Source organism: Etheostoma cragini, chromosome 10 (genome assembly GCF_013103735.1).
Source record: "Etheostoma cragini isolate CJK2018 chromosome 10, CSU_Ecrag_1.0, whole genome shotgun sequence".
Classification (NCBI taxonomy): Eukaryota; Metazoa; Chordata; class Actinopteri; order Perciformes; family Percidae; genus Etheostoma; species Etheostoma cragini.
In genome coordinates, this window is record NC_048416.1 from 22,162,378 (window position 1) to 22,181,360 (window position 18,983).

The 18,983-nt window shown below is 36.7% G+C and overlaps 3 protein-coding genes and 1 long non-coding RNA gene across 5 annotated transcripts; 2 read left to right on the plus strand and 2 right to left on the minus strand.

Annotated features, from left to right (window-relative positions):
- Nucleotides 1–1,239: 1,239 nt before the first annotated feature.
- Nucleotides 1,240–16,641, plus strand: LOC117951917 (platelet-derived growth factor receptor beta-like). 2 transcript variants are annotated; one of them, XM_034883904.1, is made up of 6 exons: nucleotides 1,240–1,499; nucleotides 1,656–2,000; nucleotides 2,086–2,424; nucleotides 3,706–3,822; nucleotides 4,104–4,150; nucleotides 5,263–5,847. In XM_034883904.1, the coding sequence occupies exons 1-6, from the start codon at nucleotides 1,415–1,417 to the stop codon at nucleotides 5,383–5,385; spliced, it is 1,056 nt and encodes a 351-aa protein (XP_034739795.1). In that variant the 5' UTR covers nucleotides 1,240–1,414; the 3' UTR covers nucleotides 5,386–5,847. The 2 variants fall into 2 exon arrangements, with proteins under 2 accessions (XP_034739795.1, XP_034739796.1); XM_034883905.1 differs by lacking the exons at nucleotides 4,104–4,150; nucleotides 5,263–5,847 and adding an exon at nucleotides 16,454–16,641 and having other exon boundaries at nucleotides 1,244–1,499; nucleotides 3,706–3,816.
- LOC117951923 lies at nucleotides 9,722–11,722 on the minus strand. Its single transcript, XM_034883914.1, has 6 exons — nucleotides 11,575–11,722; nucleotides 11,078–11,412; nucleotides 10,601–10,946; nucleotides 10,396–10,512; nucleotides 9,963–10,024; nucleotides 9,722–9,868 (listed from the first exon to the last, which is right to left on the minus strand). The coding sequence occupies exons 1-6, from the start codon at nucleotides 11,621–11,623 to the stop codon at nucleotides 9,752–9,754; spliced, it is 1,026 nt and encodes a 341-aa protein (XP_034739805.1). The 5' UTR covers nucleotides 11,624–11,722; the 3' UTR covers nucleotides 9,722–9,751.
- LOC117951915 lies at nucleotides 15,110–17,524 on the minus strand. Its single transcript, XM_034883901.1, has 6 exons — nucleotides 17,373–17,524; nucleotides 16,896–17,225; nucleotides 16,047–16,403; nucleotides 15,834–15,959; nucleotides 15,425–15,486; nucleotides 15,110–15,320 (listed from the first exon to the last, which is right to left on the minus strand). Exons 1-6 carry the CDS (start codon nucleotides 17,449–17,451, stop codon nucleotides 15,210–15,212), a joined length of 1,065 nt encoding a protein of 354 aa, XP_034739792.1. The 5' UTR covers nucleotides 17,452–17,524; the 3' UTR covers nucleotides 15,110–15,209.
- LOC117951925 lies at nucleotides 16,927–17,354 on the plus strand. Its single transcript, XR_004658281.1, has 2 exons — nucleotides 16,927–16,996; nucleotides 17,104–17,354. It is a non-coding gene; the product is annotated as an uncharacterized LOC117951925 (long non-coding RNA).
- Nucleotides 17,525–18,983: the final 1,459 nt, after the last annotated feature.

Consider the following 18,983-nt stretch of genomic DNA (forward strand, 5'->3'; position numbering starts at 1 on the left):
GCAGTTCTGAAGGCAAAAGGGGGTCCAACCCGTTACTAGCATGGGGTACCTAATAAAGTGGCCGGTGAGTGTATAACCAAGCTGTGTTTCACATTGCTACCTTATGTTGCATGAAGCATATGTCTGCACTCAGCAGGAAAATCTGTGCACTTGTGGCCTGTTTTTTTCTCCCTCCACCACCATTTCTCACTTCTCATAGAACTGCTTTAGAACTTTATCTTTAGATGAGTCTTACTGTGTTTGACTGCACATTTCAAGTCAGACAAGGCATGTTAGCTAACAAATTAGTTGTTTGTATTACATTTTTTCAAGGCTTAGTTTAGGGTTCCGTCCTGCTCAGGTCTTTTTGAACAAACGTTGAATGTTGTTTTAACTGTATATAAGTCCTGTAACCTTGACGGGAAGGTGGATTCCCAACTAACAGCAGAAGTGGTGGAAGCCGTATTAAGATAATTTACAAAGATAAAAATAGCAATACCACATTGTAAAAATACTCCATTACAAGGCATTATGAATCAAGACTTAGGACTTAAGGTAAAAGTACGTAACTATTGGCAACAAAGGGTACTGAATTGTTGGATCATTATTATAGATGCAATACCTGTAAATAATATAATAGCTGATTGAGCTGGATTTTAACTGCTAGTTGTTAGTAGTTAGTATTTTACATCAAATGTTTTGCATTCAAAATTTTAATCTGTATAGTAACTGTAGTTATCACATAAAGTAAATATAATGGAGCAGAGATATTAAGGAAGAGTCTAAAAATTGTCCTTTTAAATGTAGTATTACTACTACTAGATTTTAGTACTCTCATAACCCTGCATTATGTTGTTGTAAAAGAGTCCACTGGAGCAGCTGAAGGTTCAGAGCCGTTCTGTTACCCCACCACATTGGTTTGACTAAATAAACACTTAAAACAAAACCTCAACATGAAGAATATGCATTGTCCATCAAATTATTATGTACTATAAATATCCTGTCTTTTTAATTCATCCTATTGCTGTCTTTGCAATCATACCACTCAATGACTTTGTAGGAATAAATAATTATTGATATACATATATAATACAATATGAATACAAGCAGACGTCTCTGGTGTACAACTTCAGGCTTTTTCTGTTTGCTATTAGCATCACAAAATCATATAGAAACTAAAACACAGTTTTAATATACAGTTTTATCTATATGTATGTATGATTTTTTTAATATACATAATCATATATCATACAGTTTTCGGTCATGCTTATGTTGCTTTATTAGCTAGTCTGTCCGTGTAAAACAACAAATTGTACATATTAGAGTCACGGAAAAAAATTGACAGGAAGTATATTTTCTACGTTTCAGCCAATCAGTATGATTTCCACTTTGTTAGCTTTGATCCCCTTGTGACTAAATCTTCCATTTGAGTGGGATGACATCAGTTGTGCAAGAGAAGACATCAGTCTGTACAACGATGATTGGAAGACTAGCTTCTTTAATTCTTCTAAGTACATTGTGTAAGTGGGACAAAGGTTTTCTACTTTAAGATGAGTACTACTGTCAATATTATATATTATTTTCCTTTTTCGTACATGTATTTGTATTGTAGGTTATATTTGTCATAGTTTTTCTTTCCCTTGTAACTGTTTTTTTTTAAATTCTCTTTTCTTTAGCCCTTGTTCAAACTTCAGAGGTTCCTGACCGGATCTCTTTGACTGTGGTTGAACTTGGAGATAACGTGTCTCTGACATGTACAGTCTTTGGGAATGAAGCCGGGTTGTTTTACTGGTACAAGCTGAAGTTTGGACATATGGTCCAAACAGTTGCAACAGGAACGTTTAGCAAAATAACATCTCAAGAACCATTTACCAACTCCAGATTCACAGTAACAACTGTGAACGCTCAGCATGTTCTCAACATCAGAAATGTAAGCAAAGAAGATGAAGCAACATACTTGTGTCAAGCAGGATCAGCATACACAATGGCGTTTATTAACAGCACACTTTTGGCTGTGAATGGTAAAGTATGTTCATTTCAGTGAACTTGTTTGCTGCTTTGTTGATACAAAAATATCCAATAACTGCCTTTTTGTCAATCACACAGATCATGAAAACTTGCAGAAATCTGTCCATGTGAAACAAAGTCCGGAGACAGAGTTGGTCCAGCCGGGCGACTCAGTGACTCTCCAGTGTTCACTTCTCTTCAAGACAAAAGGAAACACAGATCAGTGTCCAGGTGAACGCAGTGTGTACTGGTTCAGATCTGGATCAGGAGAATCTCATCCAGGCATCATTTACACTCACAGCAACGAAGAAGAGGAAAGAAGTTGTGTCTACAGTCTGTCCAAAACTATACAGAACTCCTCTGACACTGGGACTTACTACTGTGCTGTGGTCACGTGTGGAGTGATCCTGTTTGGTGAAGGAACTAAAGTGGAGACAAGTATGTTTATAAATTCTTATTTAAATCATAATGCATCAACTGCTTATTGTTCTGTTGCTATCTAAGTATGGTGCTGATAATAGTAAAGAGAAACAAGAACATTTTTCTGCCTGTAAAATGAATTTTAGGCTTTTTTTTCTTCAGGCTTTTAAAATTGATACAGATTAAGTCTGTTTGAAGTGCTCTCAGTTAGATATACTGTATGCATGTTTGATGAAGATGGTGAGTTTCAAAAGGCCAAAAAACAATTAATTGTTTATAGTGTTTACAGGCTACTTGTGGTGGCCTTGATATGGCAACATGCAATGTACATAGAGCTGTCCTTTGGTTGGGGTTTAGCTGCCTCCACTACTCGTCCTGTCTTTGTTATTTGTGTGTGTGTGTGTGTGTGTGTGTGTGTGTGTATGTGTTTTCACATGCTACTCGTCCCCGTGTGCTTCATTTTTTCTTGAAATGGCTGAAATTACAATGGCCTTACTTTATGTTTGTGAGAGGGGGCCTTCTAATATGTGAGTGTGTGTAAAGTGAGACAACACTATTCTTGTGTAAGATTATTCATTCAGTCTATTTATTTATGTTTTATGTAATTTTTTCCTATTTAAACATTTTTTGGTGCAAAGGAAGAGTACATACAGGTTCATGTTAATTTAGTTCAGATTGTGAAACTGAACTGCATTACATAAAATAACCCAAAACATTTATAGAAACCACACAATCTAAATAATAACAGGAACTAAACAAGACTCTACACAGTCTACAGTCTTGTTAGCAACTCTGTGAGGCTGTACTTTGGCACACCAATGCCATTAGCTAAATGTTGAGATCAGCATGCTCACAATGCTAATGCTAATGCTGATATTTAGCAGGTATAATGTTTATCATGTTCATCATCTTAGTTAAGCGTGTTAGCATGCTAACATTTGTTAATTAAATCTGAACACAAATAAAACCAAGGCTGATGGAAATGTCATCGATTTTGGAGACAAATGAAAATCTAAATATTGACTTGCCCCGGTCATCCCTGCAATAGTCTCGCTTTGCTAGACCTTGGCTGGGAGAGAAATGTGCTCTGGTTCATAGGCATTTCTTTAAACCAATCGCAAAGATCATGGACGATTAGTACATAGTTAAGTAAGACTTATCACTGTATCACTATCTGAAAAAAATGACTTTGTAATAAAGTACAACTGTAATTAATAAAAACCATGTCAAAACAATCACATAACATTTTAGTTAATAATAATTAAGTTTCTCTTTTTGCTTTTGTTTATCTCATTCTAGGACAAGAGCTGTGCCCATTTGTCATTGTGCTTGGAACGATGCTGGTTGGCTGTGTGATTGTGATTGCTGTTCTAATTATCTTCAGAAAGCAAAAGCCAATTTGGGAACATTGTGAAGGTACGTGTGTGTGTGTGTGTGTGTGTGTGTGTGTGTCTGTGTTTGATAACCAATCAGGTGTTATTTACAGTTGCATCTGTTTAAATGAGCATCTGGATTACAACTATGTCCTTGTGTGTGTGTATTTTTCAGCTACACTCAGTAATGCAATAGAAGCCAGTAAAAGCTTAAATGTTTTGTGACCAGCTTGTGACTGGATATTTGCCGGTCCTAAGGAACATTAAAGTAGGAGGAAAACAATATTCTTTTTTACAGTGATGCCCTAATTGTTTTATTAACAGGACAAACTTCCAATCTGGCTCAACATGAGGATCAACCAAGGAATATGGTAAATATAATTGTAATATCTAATGCATGACTGGAGTTGAATCAAATAGGCTGTGTGGTTGTTCTACACTGGATAAATTTCATGGATGGAAAGTAAATGCTGATTTATAGGATTTAAAAGACATAGAACATGGTGAGCCGGGCAGCTCCCATTCATTTTTGTTTAGAAGTTTGACAAGACAAAACTATTATTCTTTACTTTCAATCGTACAGTACAATTAAGTAAAATTCAATCTCTGCAGCAACTTGGGGTTCACTGTCTTGCTCGAGGCCGCTTTGACATGTGGCTGGAGGAACCACGAGGGTCGACCTGCTCTACCGCTGAGCTACAATAAATAAATAAATGATCTCTGAGCTGGAAGGGGAATACAATTATTGTCCAGGAACGAATCACACCTAGCCTCCATTCAACCAATCCTTTAAATCAAAGGACTAATTACATTGGTTTAGAATACAGTTCAGAAAATAAGATTTTCTGATCTTGTGGTAAGGTTTGGTAAGTTTAAGCCACTAAAACGACTTTGCTCAAGCTGGGTTGAGTTTAATTAAGTAGGCCTCCAAAGTTAAGGTCAAAGGGGATCATTGTTGTCATAATTACAACAAAAAACACATGGATAATATTAAGGAACTATTTTAGACACTACACTGGGAATCACCAGAGGCTTTACGATACAATATTATCACAATACTTGTGCCACGAGATGATATTATTGGCATTTTAAATATATTGCAATATTCTGCAAAACACTGCAATTCAATACCTTCAACTTCAAATTTTCCCAATTTCAAATTATCCAAAAAGAAACTTCAACATCTGTTTAATCTAAAAAAAGATACATTTTCAGTTTGAACATCTCACTTCAATTTTATTGCTGCAAAATGGGATTGTGAAGAGGACAAATTGACCAATGCATACATATTAAATATGTTATAAAAGCTTGATCTTTGGCGTCTGTGTATTGATACAGTATTTCCTCTGAAAATATTGCATACTATGCTGTGTCGATTTTTTCTTTCACCCCTTTCACAGCTTTAATGGTTGTATTAAATCCCATTAGTATTAGTTGGGGTAAAACTGCTTTAAAATCTAATAATTATAATTATCCTCTGCAGGATTTTGAAGAGAGGGCCCTGAACTACGCAGCACTGGATTTCCCCTCAAGAAATGCCAAAGGATGGAAGAATACCAGGGAGTTGCCACAAGACTGTTTGTACTCTGGCATGGCAGACATTTAGTGAAGTGCTGTAACCATGAAGAATGTCTCATATGTTCATTGTCACATAAAATGACTTCCATGCAGCTTTGCTTTGTGTTTAGGTGTATAAGATGAGAAGAGAGATTTTTTTTGCAGTAATTATGTTGTTAACAGCTAATCAGTGATCTTTGTTTAGGATAGAGACATCACTTGTGCTTTACGATGCTGCTTAGATGAAACCAAAACAGATTGTTCATCATTATTCTTACCCTGTAGAACCATTCGTGTCATATTTGTTATGCAATTTTCTGAAACCTCTATCTCATCAACTTTGTCAAAAATGTCCTCAAACACCTGTTGTATGTGATCTGATACATGTATTCCGCCCTCTAGTGGATTATCATTTCACTGCAAGCAGTGGAAGGCCTTTTTTGACCTTTTCAAATTGGCTGCTGTCGTTAAATCCCCCACACATTTTTGGCAGGAAACAAATTGCTAATTTTCATGAAGTTACGCTAAGAATAACTTATTCATTTATTTATTTATTTATCTTTTAATTACTTAACAATTACTCAACAATTATTTATTTTACAGTTACATCAATTTAAAAATGTGTGTGTCAAATTAAATACTGCAGGTTTTTAAGGTGCTTTATTCTTGAACTGTCAAGTCACATTTTTTACCAGTCACTGGTAACGAGGGTCCAAGTGTGCTTGTAATGTAATCTACATCATGCCTAGAACAACACGAACACACACTGTTTTGATGTTTTAATTAATGGTTTTAATGACTAAAATGCCATCTTAAAATACATTTGGGGTATTTTCACAATAACAATTCCCCCTGAAATCATAACCGCTAAGACAAAAACTGCCTGAAATGTTCTATATTTTATCATATATATATATATTATATATGTTAAGAGAAAAATCTGTCATGCATCTAAAATGAACATTGTTGTGAGCAAAAAAATGCCCAGAATGCCCAATGTGTTAAAATGTGATCCAATCCAATTGGGGGATTTTGTTAAAAGGTTTATTAAACATCTCAGTTCCAAAAAAACTTCAAATTTCTGGCTAATCTATTCTATTCTTTCATGTTTCAGGCTTTACAGTGTTTTTTGTTTTTTTTTGTTTTATTGTTGTTATTGCTTGTGAGGTTAATCTTTAATGATCACAGTAATATGTGTACCGTTAAAGCGAGAATCAATTGCGCTCTTCATTTTGTGATTTTAGAGACAGAACATTTACTGAGATTTTTTTGTTTGATTAAAACACCTGATGTTCAATTAGTAGGAGGGTCAGGCTTATGTAAGGTGACAAAGAAGATCACCGCCTGCTTTTGGGGCCTTTTCAGTCAACTGAAGACATGAAGGGGGAGAGAGATGGGGAACAACATGCAGCAAACGTCCGCAGGTTGGAGTTGAACCGACGACAACTGCATTAAGGAGTAAACTTCTATATATGGGTGGACGCTCTACCAGGTGAATTATTTTATGCCAAAAGGGGGGCGCTGTAAATTGGGAAGAGAGGGCCGTTAGTTTGCAGTGTGTTTAGCGATTGTTGCCGTAATTCTAAGCCCATAAAGTGTGTTCAGTCGGATGGAGAGGATGGCAAGGTAATGTTAGTTTTAGCGTAATTTCTACCGTAATTCTAGGTCAAGTTCAAGGTCAAGGTCACTTTATTATCCCAGAGGGGCAATTTGGATTACAGCCTGCAGCAACCACAAAACGACAAAAAATAAACACAAACACAACAGGACTGCATAATGAATTAAATTTGAATTTTTCAGGATATTATGAACAATTGGGATAACCCTATAATAGCCTTATACAGGTCATGTAGGTTGCCCGCAATTTTGCTGCACACCTTCACAACACTTTGCAACATTGTTGTGCATGCTCCTTCAGCCTCCTTTGGAGGAGGGTCTGGCAAAGTGAGACTATGGATGCTGTGGTCTCAGCCTGGCAACCTCTGTGGACTTGGAGTCTGGGGAGGAGGGGGAAGGGGAGACGAGTCTCTCCAGTATTTTGATATTGTGATCCAGTTACTGTTTTAAACACTGGCTGTCAGTTTTACATATTGCACCTTTACCAATAGCTTGTGTAGATATAAGACACCATGTAAGTCCCCTTAAAGCTGTAATTCATTGTTTTAGCCAACTGCAGATGTTAGTAAACATCCAACAGAGCATTAGCATTTTGAGTAAAAGTTTGGCATCTACTCCTTATTACCAGCCGTGACAGCGGTCCTGGTATTGTTTTTCACCTTATGAGTGTGTGTGTGTGTGTGTGTGTGTGTGTGTGTGTGTGTGTGTCAGCTAGTCAAGAAACCTTACAGGTGATGTACATTGTACAGTAGGTTAATTAAATGCTGTTGGTTATTTAGTAAAGCGTAATATAGATGTGACTGAACCATACAGAAAATGGCCAAAGAGTTTAAAACGCTGTACACAGCTATTTGCTGTTTGACTGATCATTTTCTATAAGTTATCACTGAACCCATTTCACATGACATGGGCACAATGTAGCTGTGTTTTTCACTCATGACATTAGGGTTATTAAGCAGGGAGGATGTAAGTAGGTCCAAAAAATAACTTTGATTTGTTTAAGAAACAAAACAATGGTAACCTAATTTTAAGACAAGCATTAAAACTGGTTCATGTTTCACAGTTTTTTGTAGCAATTTTTTTTCAAGTTTTAAAATCATAATCACATGATACTTTCCTTTTTGATTCTACATTGTACACATATTACAGTCTGACAAATTCTGACATTTTCAAATATATTTATTTTGCCAGAATAAATGTGTTTAAGTCTTTTTAGAAGATTTCTCCTTAAAGTGCTCATACTTATGCTCATTTACAGGTTCATAATTGTAGTGCAGAATAGGTTTATGTGGTTTAATATTCAAAAAACACCAGATTTTGTTGTACTGCACATTGCCGCAGCTCCTCTTTTCACCCTGTGTATTGAGCTCTCTGTTTTAACTACAGAGTGAGGCATCTTACTTCTGTTCCGTCTTTGTTGAGAGTTGTTGTACCTAGGTCAGCATTGCATGTATGAGGGCTGCCATGCTAGCACATAACTAGTTGTACAAAGTGACGCAAGTTTGTCACGAAACTAAAGGCTGGACTCCAACAGAGCGGTTTGGAGCAGTTTGTGAAAAGTGTTTTTTCTGTTGGAGATGGTAAGTCCCTTTAGGGTGGATTTGGGGCTTTTTCACTTCGTAAACCTATTACATGCACAAAAAAGATATATAACAAAAAAAAAGGAAAGGGGGAAAGCAAAGAAAGCATATGTGCACTTTAAGTTAACTCTTCTGTTTCTCTACGGTTGCTTGCATTCACAAGTTGGTTTCAACCACATTTACACATGAAAATGGTTTGCGCTGTTTGATTGAAACATTTTCAATTGCAGAAGTTTACAAATGTTTTCAGATTAAGACAATGAGCATTTGTCAAATAATACATTTTATGTTAACACAATTAAAAGCCTGATATATTTTTATTTGTATGAAATGCAACATGATGAATAATGTCATCAATGGTAAAGCAAATGAACTTGCTTGTCATTTAGGGTGAGATGGTAAAACAACAAAAAACAAATGTGAGCACATAACCTAACACGATGTCAATGTCAATGTCAATTTTATTTCTATAGCCCATTTAAAAACAACAACAATTGACCAAAGTGCTGAACAGGGTCGATGTCAAATACATAAATGACAAGTGTAAAAATCACTCCAACCAAAATACATCACAAGAAGACAAACAGCACTTTAAAACATCAGAATCCAGGTTAACGAGGGTTAAAAGCCACAGCAAACAGGTGCGTCTTAAGCAGTGATTTAAACGTTTGTAAGGTCTGTGCCGCTTTAATATGCATGGGGAGGTTGTTCTATAGGGTGGGGGCGCCCACTGCAAAGGCTCTATCGCCCTTATTTTTCAGCTTTGTTCTAGGGACGTCCAAGAGCAGCTGATTAGACGACCTCGGCGTTCTGACTGGAGAATGGTGGCATAAGAGATCACCCAGGTAAGATGGCGCCAAACCATTTAAGGCCTTAAAAACAAGTAATAAAATCTTAAAATCTATCCTGTAACAGACAGGTAGCCAGTGGAGGGAGGCCAGGACTGGCGTTATGTGTTCACGTTTTTTTGTTTCAGTTTAAAGGCGAGCAGCTGCGTTTTGGACTAGCTGGAGCCGATTTAAAGATTTCTGGTGTAGGCCCATATATAAAGAATTAGAATAATCCAGCCGAGCAGTGATAAAAGCATGACTGACTTTTTCAAGGTCTTTCGAAGGAAGATAGGCCTTTATTTTAGCTATAAGTCTTAACTGGAAGAAACTGGTCTTGACAACTGCACTGATTTGATGTAAGGTTCAAATTCATTTCTCAACATCATAATCAGCATTTAACTTGAGAGTACACACTGTCCTCGGCAAACTCTCTCTTCTTTCTTCCTCTCGTTTTTTTCCCGGAGAAATTCAGTGCAGCATAGTTCAATCTGTCGTCATCTCCAGTCTGTACAGAATATAAAATAGTTAAGGCTATGTATATATAGATATAAATATACAGTATTTTAATGGAAAAACTAAATTGATTTGTATCATCTTACTATGTTGTGTACTGGATGGCGCAAGTTGTCATGTCGTTCTTCTAAATTAGCACTTTCAATTCCTAAACATGGATTGAATTGTACTATTAAACATTTATGAGACACGTTCACTTTATCCATTACAAACATGACATAAAAATCCCACGGGTAAAAAAATGTTTTAATTATTTAAAGAAAATACAGCTAGAGGCTGTGTTTAATTATGTACACAAATAAATAATGAGCACAATGGAAACTTACATGTTTTTCTTTAGAAAAAGTGCTGCCATTGTTCATGCCAAACTCCATTTGACCCTAACCTATATTTTATAAACTTGTGTGATCTTGTATTTAAAATGTACAAGTAAATGTAACACATGATCAATATATTTAAAATGACAGTAACAGGAGAATTTTAGTTTTTGCAACAATTTTATACTCTTACAAGACTTACCTTTACATTGTTCATGGACTTTTCTATTGCAGAAGAGGACAACATTGCCAACAACAGAAATGACCAAGCAGACTATTAACATCCCCATTGCAACAAATACGGTGTTTGTTCTTTGCACTAGAAAAAGAAAAGAAAAAAACACATCAATCCTGATGTAATTGACATATCATGAGGATTATTTCAATTGCTAAATTCCAGATCATACCAATTTCCAGTTTAGTTCCATCTCCAAATAATATCTCCCCACATGTGGCCACGGCACAGTAGTAAGTCCCGGCATCAGAGTAGCTGATGTTCTTAGAGAAGCGATAAACACAACTCTTTTTAGTGCCTGATCTCTTGTCACATCCACCATGTCTTCTTTCATCAGTGTAGATGATGTCTGGATGAGATTTATCTGATCCGGCTCTGAACCAGAACACACTGTCATCTCCTGGACATGTCTTGTTCCCAGAGTCGGAGAGGACTGAACACTGGAGAGTCACAGAGTCTCCTGGACGGACTGGATCTGATAATGTCGGCCACTGAACAACAGTATAGCTTGATGCCCTCTGACTTATTTCTGCATCATACAAAAGTGTGTTAAAGTTTGGGATCTCTTTTAAAAGCTTAAGCATTGAGGTACAGGATAAATGAAATATAAATCCAACATGCTTGATGAAACTTCATAAAAGTAGATCACAGTATTACCTTTTACTATCAAATATGTCCCACTCCATTGATTGTCATTCCACTCCATAAAAGCACAGTGATACATTCCTTCATCTTCTTTGGTTGTCCTCAGAATGGTCAGGTTGCTAAAATTCTTATCATAATTTACCTCCAATCTCGATTCAGAAAACTCTGGTGCATACTGAGGTTGTGTAGATTTCCGCAGTGACACAATACATTTCAGCGTTTCCCCGGCACTCTGCTTGTACCAGTGGAGTTTTTTGCTGCTCAACTCTTTATTAGAGAAAACACATGTCAAGGTGGCAGGTTCACCAAGATGAACTGTGGTCACTGGAGTCAGCGTATCTAGAATAAATAAAATGTACAAGACATTAAACAGTAAATAATAAGTGTAGAAAAGATTTTAAAAATGTAAAGTGTTACACACATAAAGCACAATACTATACACATATTGCCTGTAGATACAGATGAATTATAAAATATTCAGTTATTATTATAATCACTTACATCCCTGGTGAAGGCGAAGCAGTGTAACCCACAACAAGATTATCATCATCTTGATAATTGTGTCTGGTGAGGAGACTTGGTGGTTATTTTATGAGTGAAGGATGTGAGATGAACCTGATATGTCAGATCGTCAAATGCATCTATTGTCTGATTGGCTACAACAGATATAAGATCATAGTGGATTTCCTGCCATGCTGGCTTTGACCTGGTCTGTGTGAAGTGCATTGCCTTTCATTCTCCTCAACTATTTGTGTTATGTTGATGACATTGATTTATTGCACATTTGATTTAACATTAGAAAATGTTTTTGTGCTTCATTTCTGGAAGCCATAGTCACTCAGCCTTTGGAATCTGAAATGGTAATTTTCCTTTCCTTTAGTGTAAAATGCATTCAGCACTAAAATGGTGGCTGTTGCTGTTTGTGGTACCAAGTGCGTCTTCTCTATGTTTTCTGAAACAACTTTGACCCTGACTGTTGCAAGACATATTTAAAGTTCTTGCTAATATGTCCCACTATTGCTGCATTCTTTTTAAAGGCCAAGGAGCAACTCCACTTGTTGCAAAAGAGACTGCCCACCGCTGAAAAAACACCCACATAAGTTGTTTGTTAATTACCACTCACATTACATTTACATATGGTGGCGCCCTCCAGTGACCAAAGTAATTATGATGGGAGCAAAGCAACAAGACGTGAGCTGACGAAGTAAAGCGTGCCCGATTCTGCATAAGGTATGTTGGGGGAGTGACAACAGGAATTTCACCCAAGAGACCGGGGTTTAATTCCTGTGAACAGTATTTTTTTTTACTTTACAGAAAAAAGAAGCTTTGTTACGTTCTCCGTAAAGTGCATAACCGGAAGTGATGTAACATATTAAATGTCAATGATGTTAACCCAAACCTTGACTTTTCATTGTGCCTTTACCCAACCACAACGCACGCTGATGACATGTGAGTCTTCCTGTTCCCTCTAGGGGTGCTCACGTATTTACCTTGTTGCTTCTTTATACAATATTGTCATTTATTATTTCATGTAGTGCATGTTTTCATTGCCAACAAAGCTGAAATGTACTCCTATGGGACAAATGGGCACCGTCAGATTTCTGTTCAAGTGCTGTTTTTGCTACGGACAGGCTCAGATTGTTATTTCTAAATGTCAGACATCATGGAAAATATTTCTACAGATAGACCTTTTTGTTTAAGATTAAGATTTTTTGTTGTTGTTGTTGTTGTTTGTTTTGTTCGTTTTTTTGTCCAAACTCGCCATTGCTAAGCTCACCAGACTCCATCTAAATAAATAATACTTTTAGTGTGTGTAGAGCCTGCATATTGTCACATTAAAGTGAGTGAATCAAGGTGTTCAACCAAATCAGCATGCTGATTGTTGGAACAGTAGGTTTGCTGATAGTAACATTAGGGCTGTTTCATGTTTACAAAAAGGATCTTGCTCTTAAAAAAAGGTTGACCTTTGTAGGCATCCTTTCAAAGATCTTGTCAGACACTTGATCACAATAAGCATCCGACCCTGCCAGTGGAAAAACAAATACTTTTAATGGACATAAATTGAAGCTGCATGATTGCTCATTTATGTTAAATTTCAGCTTGTTTTGACGCTGCTGACTGCAGCAGTCTTGCATAATACTTGACCAATTCCAAAGATTGTATTCCCAGTTACTTAAACATAGAGACCATGACTAAAAGTTTTTTTTTTAATAGCATTATTAATGATATGTTTTTTTCTTTGTTATCTAGACAAAACAGCAAATGTTGACCTTTTGTGCTGTTGATAGCAACAGTAAGCTTGGTCATTTCTATGACTGGAAACACTGTTTTCATCTGTTACCAAACTTCAAAACCTGCATGTTCACAATTTAAAGGTAAGTGTTGTTCAGAAAGTTATATACACTGATGGTTTTATTAGAAAAGTTTGTATAGTGTAACATCAGACAGGACATGATAAACCTCAACCTCAAATTAAGTTAATTACAATATGCAAACTAACAGACTTCTACTGATATCTATCATTAAATCTCAGAACATAACAGTAAAAACGTGTAGGACAGTTTGATACATATTTTTTGTCACTTTAAACCTAAGGGACAATTAATTTTTTTTTTCACCTTTTTAATTAAAACTTTTTAAATTGATTTAATTCATTTTCTGTTTTCATTCATCATTAGGAATAGAAAGTGCCTCTTTGCAAGAAAGACATGACAACTTGAGGCAATCAGTAAATAATACTGTAAGTAATGATACCACACCAAATTATTGTGTGTTATGTTAATTCATTAACAATGAGACGTTAATTACCTTCTGTGAGCCGCTATTGGAGACTGCAGCCCCCACAGGCCGGAGATAAGAATCTGACAAAAGTAGGCTAGATCCAACATGCTGAGTGATTTAAAGTTGATCTCTCATTCTGAGTCTTCTGTTGAGTCAGGTTAAAGTCTGTTACAATACAATAATTAGTCGTCTTCCTAAAGGCTGTTTTATGCTTCTGCGTAGAATCAACGGTTTACCCCCGCAGACTGCTCCGGGTCTATGCTGGACCCTAAGCTGTAGCCTGACTTGCATCTCTTGAAAAATGTAACTACATATCTCAGCAACGCACGTATCTTGGCTGTGGCTGGGTAGCGTTGCTTTACCCCCGAATCATTTTCTGGCTCTCCTTCTCCATAAACATTAATTTAAGGAGGGGGTTAACTTTTCCAGCTAACAATGTCTCACCTTGGTCAGAAAGCACAGGGGAAACACTTTGTTTATCTCACTATGACTCTACAGTCAGTAGCGTGCTTGCTAAAGGTAATTGCCATCATTTCCTAGTTTTTCAAATTGTTTTTCCATCCCTAATAGTTTCACTTTGAGACATTTAGCTGCCTTAGTTATACGTATGTTATTCTACTCTATTCTTCTGATTATCTGCTTAATAAATAGCTTTCATTTATTGATCAAGTTGTCCGTCTAGCTATTGCTCGGGAGTAGGACTCTGGGTCAATTTGCAGCTACAAATGTCATGGTATTCCATTTGAGACTGAAATAGCCTACTATCATTTTTATTTAAAAAATGTGATTAATTAACGGCATACTTTAGATTTCATAGTTTAATCCATTCAATCTGAGCATCTTTGGCTCTTTAAAACGAAGTGATGCCCTCTATCTTACGAGTGAAAATTATATTAATCCATAAAGTTGATCAACAAAATTAAATTAGAAATTAATTTCAAATCTTCAGAAAATCACCTGAACACATATACAAATGTGTTTTCTTTTTTAATAAAACCTGCCGGGGTTAACATTTCCAAGACACAAAAAATACAGACACATACAATAATGTAAGGATCCAATAACGGTAAATACTATGATTTTAACTCTTGGTTTAAAACACAGAAAAAAAGATCATTATTATAACAGACATTTCACAATTTTTGTTTGGAAAAAATGTTTAAAACTTTTTTTCTCCTCCCCTTTACGAGCCAGCAGACAAAGACAGTCTTTAGAAATGCGTCCCAGAATACAGGCGCGATCACTCACTCTCACTCTCAAAAAAGTTATAGGAACCCACAACGTTTAAAATGGTTATCATTGTAAGAGGTCAGTTCTCTAAACTAACCTTTACAATTTTATAAACACAGTCACATTCAGCATTTTACTTGAGAGTACACACTTTCTTCAGTCTTCTTCCTTCCTCTTGTAGGTTTTTTTCCAGAGAAATGCAACGCAGCGTAGTTCAGATCAGGTCCACCTTCAGTCTGAGCAGCAAATAAAAGGCTGATTCTATTATTGTTGTTAAATGGTGCTGTGAGTAATTATATTTATGAAATACCAACCAATGTCATTTGGTATCGTTACTTACAATATCATACACTGATTGTCTTGATTTGTCATGTCTTGCTCGGGAAGAGGCGCTTTCTATTCCTAATGACAAAAGAAAACAGAAATCTTGTATACTGAATTTAAGTTTTCAATGAAGTTCCTCAGCTGGCAACAGGTTCTATTTAATACAAATAAATGAATACAATTGGAAACTTTCCTTTATTAAATTGTTTACTGCAAAGGTAAAGCTTAACATAACACAAAATGTCTGCTGATACAATCATTTATTAATAATGTGCAAACTGACTTCTACTGATATCTATTATTTAATCCGACAACATGAAGTTGAGGTTTGTCACGTCCTGTCTGTTACACTTTCTACATTATATAAACTTTTTAAGTAAGACCATCGGCAAATAATAATTTCTGACTCATTAAATACAACTTACCTTTAAATTGTGAACAAACTGGTGTTGAAGTTCGGTAACAGATGAAAAGAATGTTTCCCGTCACAGAAAGGACCAAGCAGACTGTGGCTAGAACCAATGCAATAAATTCAACGCTTGCTGTTCGCACTAGACAACAAAATAAAAAAATGTGTCAGTGAAGATGTTAATAACAGGTTTTGAATATCACCTCTAGTGTTGAACACAAAATCATACCAATTTCCAGTTTAGTTCCATCTCCAAATAATATCTCCCCACATGTGGCCACGGCACAGTAGTAAGTCCCGGCATCAGAGTAGCTGATGTTCTTGGAGAAGCGATAAACACAACTCTTTTTAGTGCCTGATCTCTTGTCACATCCACCATGTCTTCTTTCATCAGTGTAGATGATGTCTGGATGAGATTTATCTGATCCGGCTCTAAACCAGAACACACTGTCATCTCCTGGACACGTCTTGTCCTCAGAATCGGAGAGGACTGAACACTGGAGAGTCACAGAGTCTCCTGGACCGACTGGATCAGATACTGTCGGCCACTGAACAACAGTATAGTTTGATGTCTTCTGAGTGTTTCCTGCTTCACACAAAACTGTGTTAAAAGGACATCTTAGCACATTTTCAAAGCCAAAGTAGAATTTAAATATATCTAAAATGTGACTTAGTAGTTTGACATGATACTCTGCTGAAATGTAGCAAATTTGGAGCCCTTTTAGTCCAGTATATGTGTTTTCAGAGTAAAATGCCGTTGTTGAAACAGTGATTAAACCTACCGGAGTCATTGCCAATCAATATATTCTGTTGTTTAGATATGAGGATGTGTTGGACAAAACACAGGAACATGTCGAAAACACTATTTAAAAGAAAGTTAAGACAACGCATACACAGCGACAATCAGGCATTTACAAACATTTGGAAATAATTAGATGGCTTGTGTCTGTGTATTTAATTGGATTGGATGTCTATTTTACAAAACAGGCTTCCTTAAAAAGTTATTTTTTCTTAAACATTACCCCAGGATCAGTTTCTGAGGCATTTGCCAAACTCTATAAAAGTAGATCATAATTACCTTTTATTAACAAATAGGTCCCACTCCATACAGGACTTGTATACCGCTCTGTGTATGCACAGTGATACATTCCCTCATCTTCTTGGATTGTCCTCCGTATGGTCAGGTTGCTAAAATTGTTATCATTGTTCATTTCCAATCTTGACGCCGAAAACTCTGGTGCATACTCAGGTTTTGTAGATTTAGGTACTGTCACAATTAATTTCAGAGTTTCCCCGGCACTCTGCTTGTACCAGTAGAGCCGTGGACGGCCAATCTCCTCATAACGGAGAGCACACTTGAAGGTTGCAGGTTCACCAAGTCGAACTGTGGTAACTGGAACTAGAGAATCTAAAATAAATGGTAACACACAATGTATTGAAAAATATATTAGTGTATGATGCACAACATTTATCATGCAAAACCTACATATCCACAGTAGCTACTTGGCATGCAAATTCTTAACTGAATACTTGCACAGAATAAAATAGCACTCACATCCTTGATGAAGAACAAGCAGTGTAACCCATAACAGGATCATCTTGACATTGTGTCTTGTTAGAATAATTGTCGGCATTTCATTGACAAAAGGGTTGATGTCACAAGGCCATGATAATGTATGTCACACTGTCAAATGCAGGTGATTGGTTATCACAGAATAAATATTCATAAGTGCAATTCCTGTCACATTGATCTTATCCTGGCCTTTGAGAAGCGTTTGACCTTATTACACTTCCGATAAAGGCAAGACAGCGGATTGTCTTCGTAGTTTTTACTGGCTACAATTACGAAATTGTAACAACAGTATTGGACAACAAATTCCGAGATAGGTATAGATAGCCTTTACTATTTAGACTCATGGTCCATAAAATACAAAAGCAACAACAGAAAAACATACAGATACACAAGACAGACACCAAGGTACAACAAACACATCAAAAATGACATTACAAGGTATTGTAAAATGTGTAAAAAGGAAACTGGATTTATAAAATCATAGATTAGTTGTCAAATGAGTTACATTGTGCTCCATGTCAGAAAACAAAGCATCACCAGCACGGTTTATATATTAAGCATTTTTCAGTAGTTTTTATTTTTATTTTGTTTTTTGTTTTCAAATTCACTTTAGTTTCAATTCGATTTTAAAGCGGTTTTGTTCATTTAGTTTATTTTTCATGTTTGAAAACGTTTAACTTTTGTGTTACTTTTATTATTAGTTTTAGTTTTTTTTGTAATATGGATTATTTGTCAGGGGCAAGATTGAAAAAGCTCAGCAGCTATCGGGTTGTCGGTCAAAGCACACCTGTAGTGTTCTGTCATACGGTTGTTTTCGCCATGCTGCCTGCCCTGTACCGGGGTTAGCTTCTGTTACTGTTAGCTTAGCCGTTTGACCCAATAACAGAGAGGCGCGCACACACACACATATTCAGATATATATCAGAGACCTTCTCAGAAAGGGGGACTGCAGAACCAAGACATGCAGTATGGCAGTGGTTGCTCCAACTGTGAATTTTCTGTTGTTGCCAATCAGTGTGAGGGTTGTGAAGACGGAGCCAGGGGTAACCGAGGATAATAGGAGTGGAGGCTGAGGACACAACTTTAAAACAGATATCCTCACGGTGGTTAACAGTTTGGTGAGTTATTTTGGCTAGGTGTTGACCAGTAATGGTAGTAACTCTGATAGGAAATGGCAGGGGCTCAAATGGAATTTCAGCTTGTTTTACTAAATTATGGTTAAGAAAGTTATCCTCAGCACCAAAATCAATGAGAGAAGGTAATGGCAGAGACAGATCTTTGTAATGGAATGTAAGTGGGAAAACTAGGCAGGGAACTTTGGGTACAGAAACAGATGCTGGGCTCGCAAGAAGACCCACTCTTACCTGCGAGCCTTGTCTTTTGGCCAAACTGGGCATGTGGAGAGAAAGTGGGAAACATCTTCGCAGTACAAACACTCCCCCTGCTTGCATGCATCTGAGCTTTCCGCTGGGGACAGCCGAGCACAACCCAGTTGCATATGCTCCTCCTGCACCCAGGCAGAGGGAACTGAAGTGGGAGGAAGCTGTCGAGTTGGAGGTGCGCGCCTGTTGTCAGAACGAGAAGAAGCCCCTC

What these genes read in the sequence shown, in the direction of transcription:
- LOC117951915 (XM_034883901.1), bottom strand. Translation starts at nt 17,451, where the DNA reads ATGCCGACAATTATTCTAACAAGACACAATGTCAAGATGATCCTGTTA. An exon ending in TGGAACTAAACTGGAAATTG is followed by an intron (nt 15,960 to 16,046) that starts GTATGATTTTGT and finishes TTTGTTGTCTAG; the next exon opens with TGCGAACAGCAAGCGTTGAA. An exon ending in AGTTTGTTCACAATTTAAAG is followed by an intron (nt 15,487 to 15,833) that starts GTAAGTTGTATT and finishes TTTTGTCATTAG; the next exon opens with GAATAGAAAGCGCCTCTTCC.
- LOC117951923 (XM_034883914.1), bottom strand. Translation starts at nt 11,623, where the DNA reads ATGATGATAATCTTGTTGTGGGTTACACTGCTTCGCCTTCACCAGGGA. An exon ending in GCTTCGCCTTCACCAGGGAT is followed by an intron (nt 11,413 to 11,574) that starts GTAAGTGATTAT and finishes TATTTATTCTAG; the next exon opens with ATACGCTGACTCCAGTGACC. An exon ending in GCCATCCAGTACACAACATA is followed by an intron (nt 9,869 to 9,962) that starts GTAAGATGATAC and finishes TATTCTGTACAG; the next exon opens with ACTGGAGATGACGACAGATT.
- LOC117951917 (XM_034883904.1), top strand. Translation starts at nt 1,415, where the DNA reads ATGACATCAGTTGTGCAAGAGAAGACATCAGTCTGTACAACGATGATT. An exon ending in CACACTTTTGGCTGTGAATG is followed by an intron (nt 2,001 to 2,085) that starts GTAAAGTATGTT and finishes TCAATCACACAG; the next exon opens with ATCATGAAAACTTGCAGAAA. An exon ending in AGGATCAACCAAGGAATATG is followed by an intron (nt 4,151 to 5,262) that starts GTAAATATAATT and finishes TATCCTCTGCAG; the next exon opens with GATTTTGAAGAGAGGGCCCT.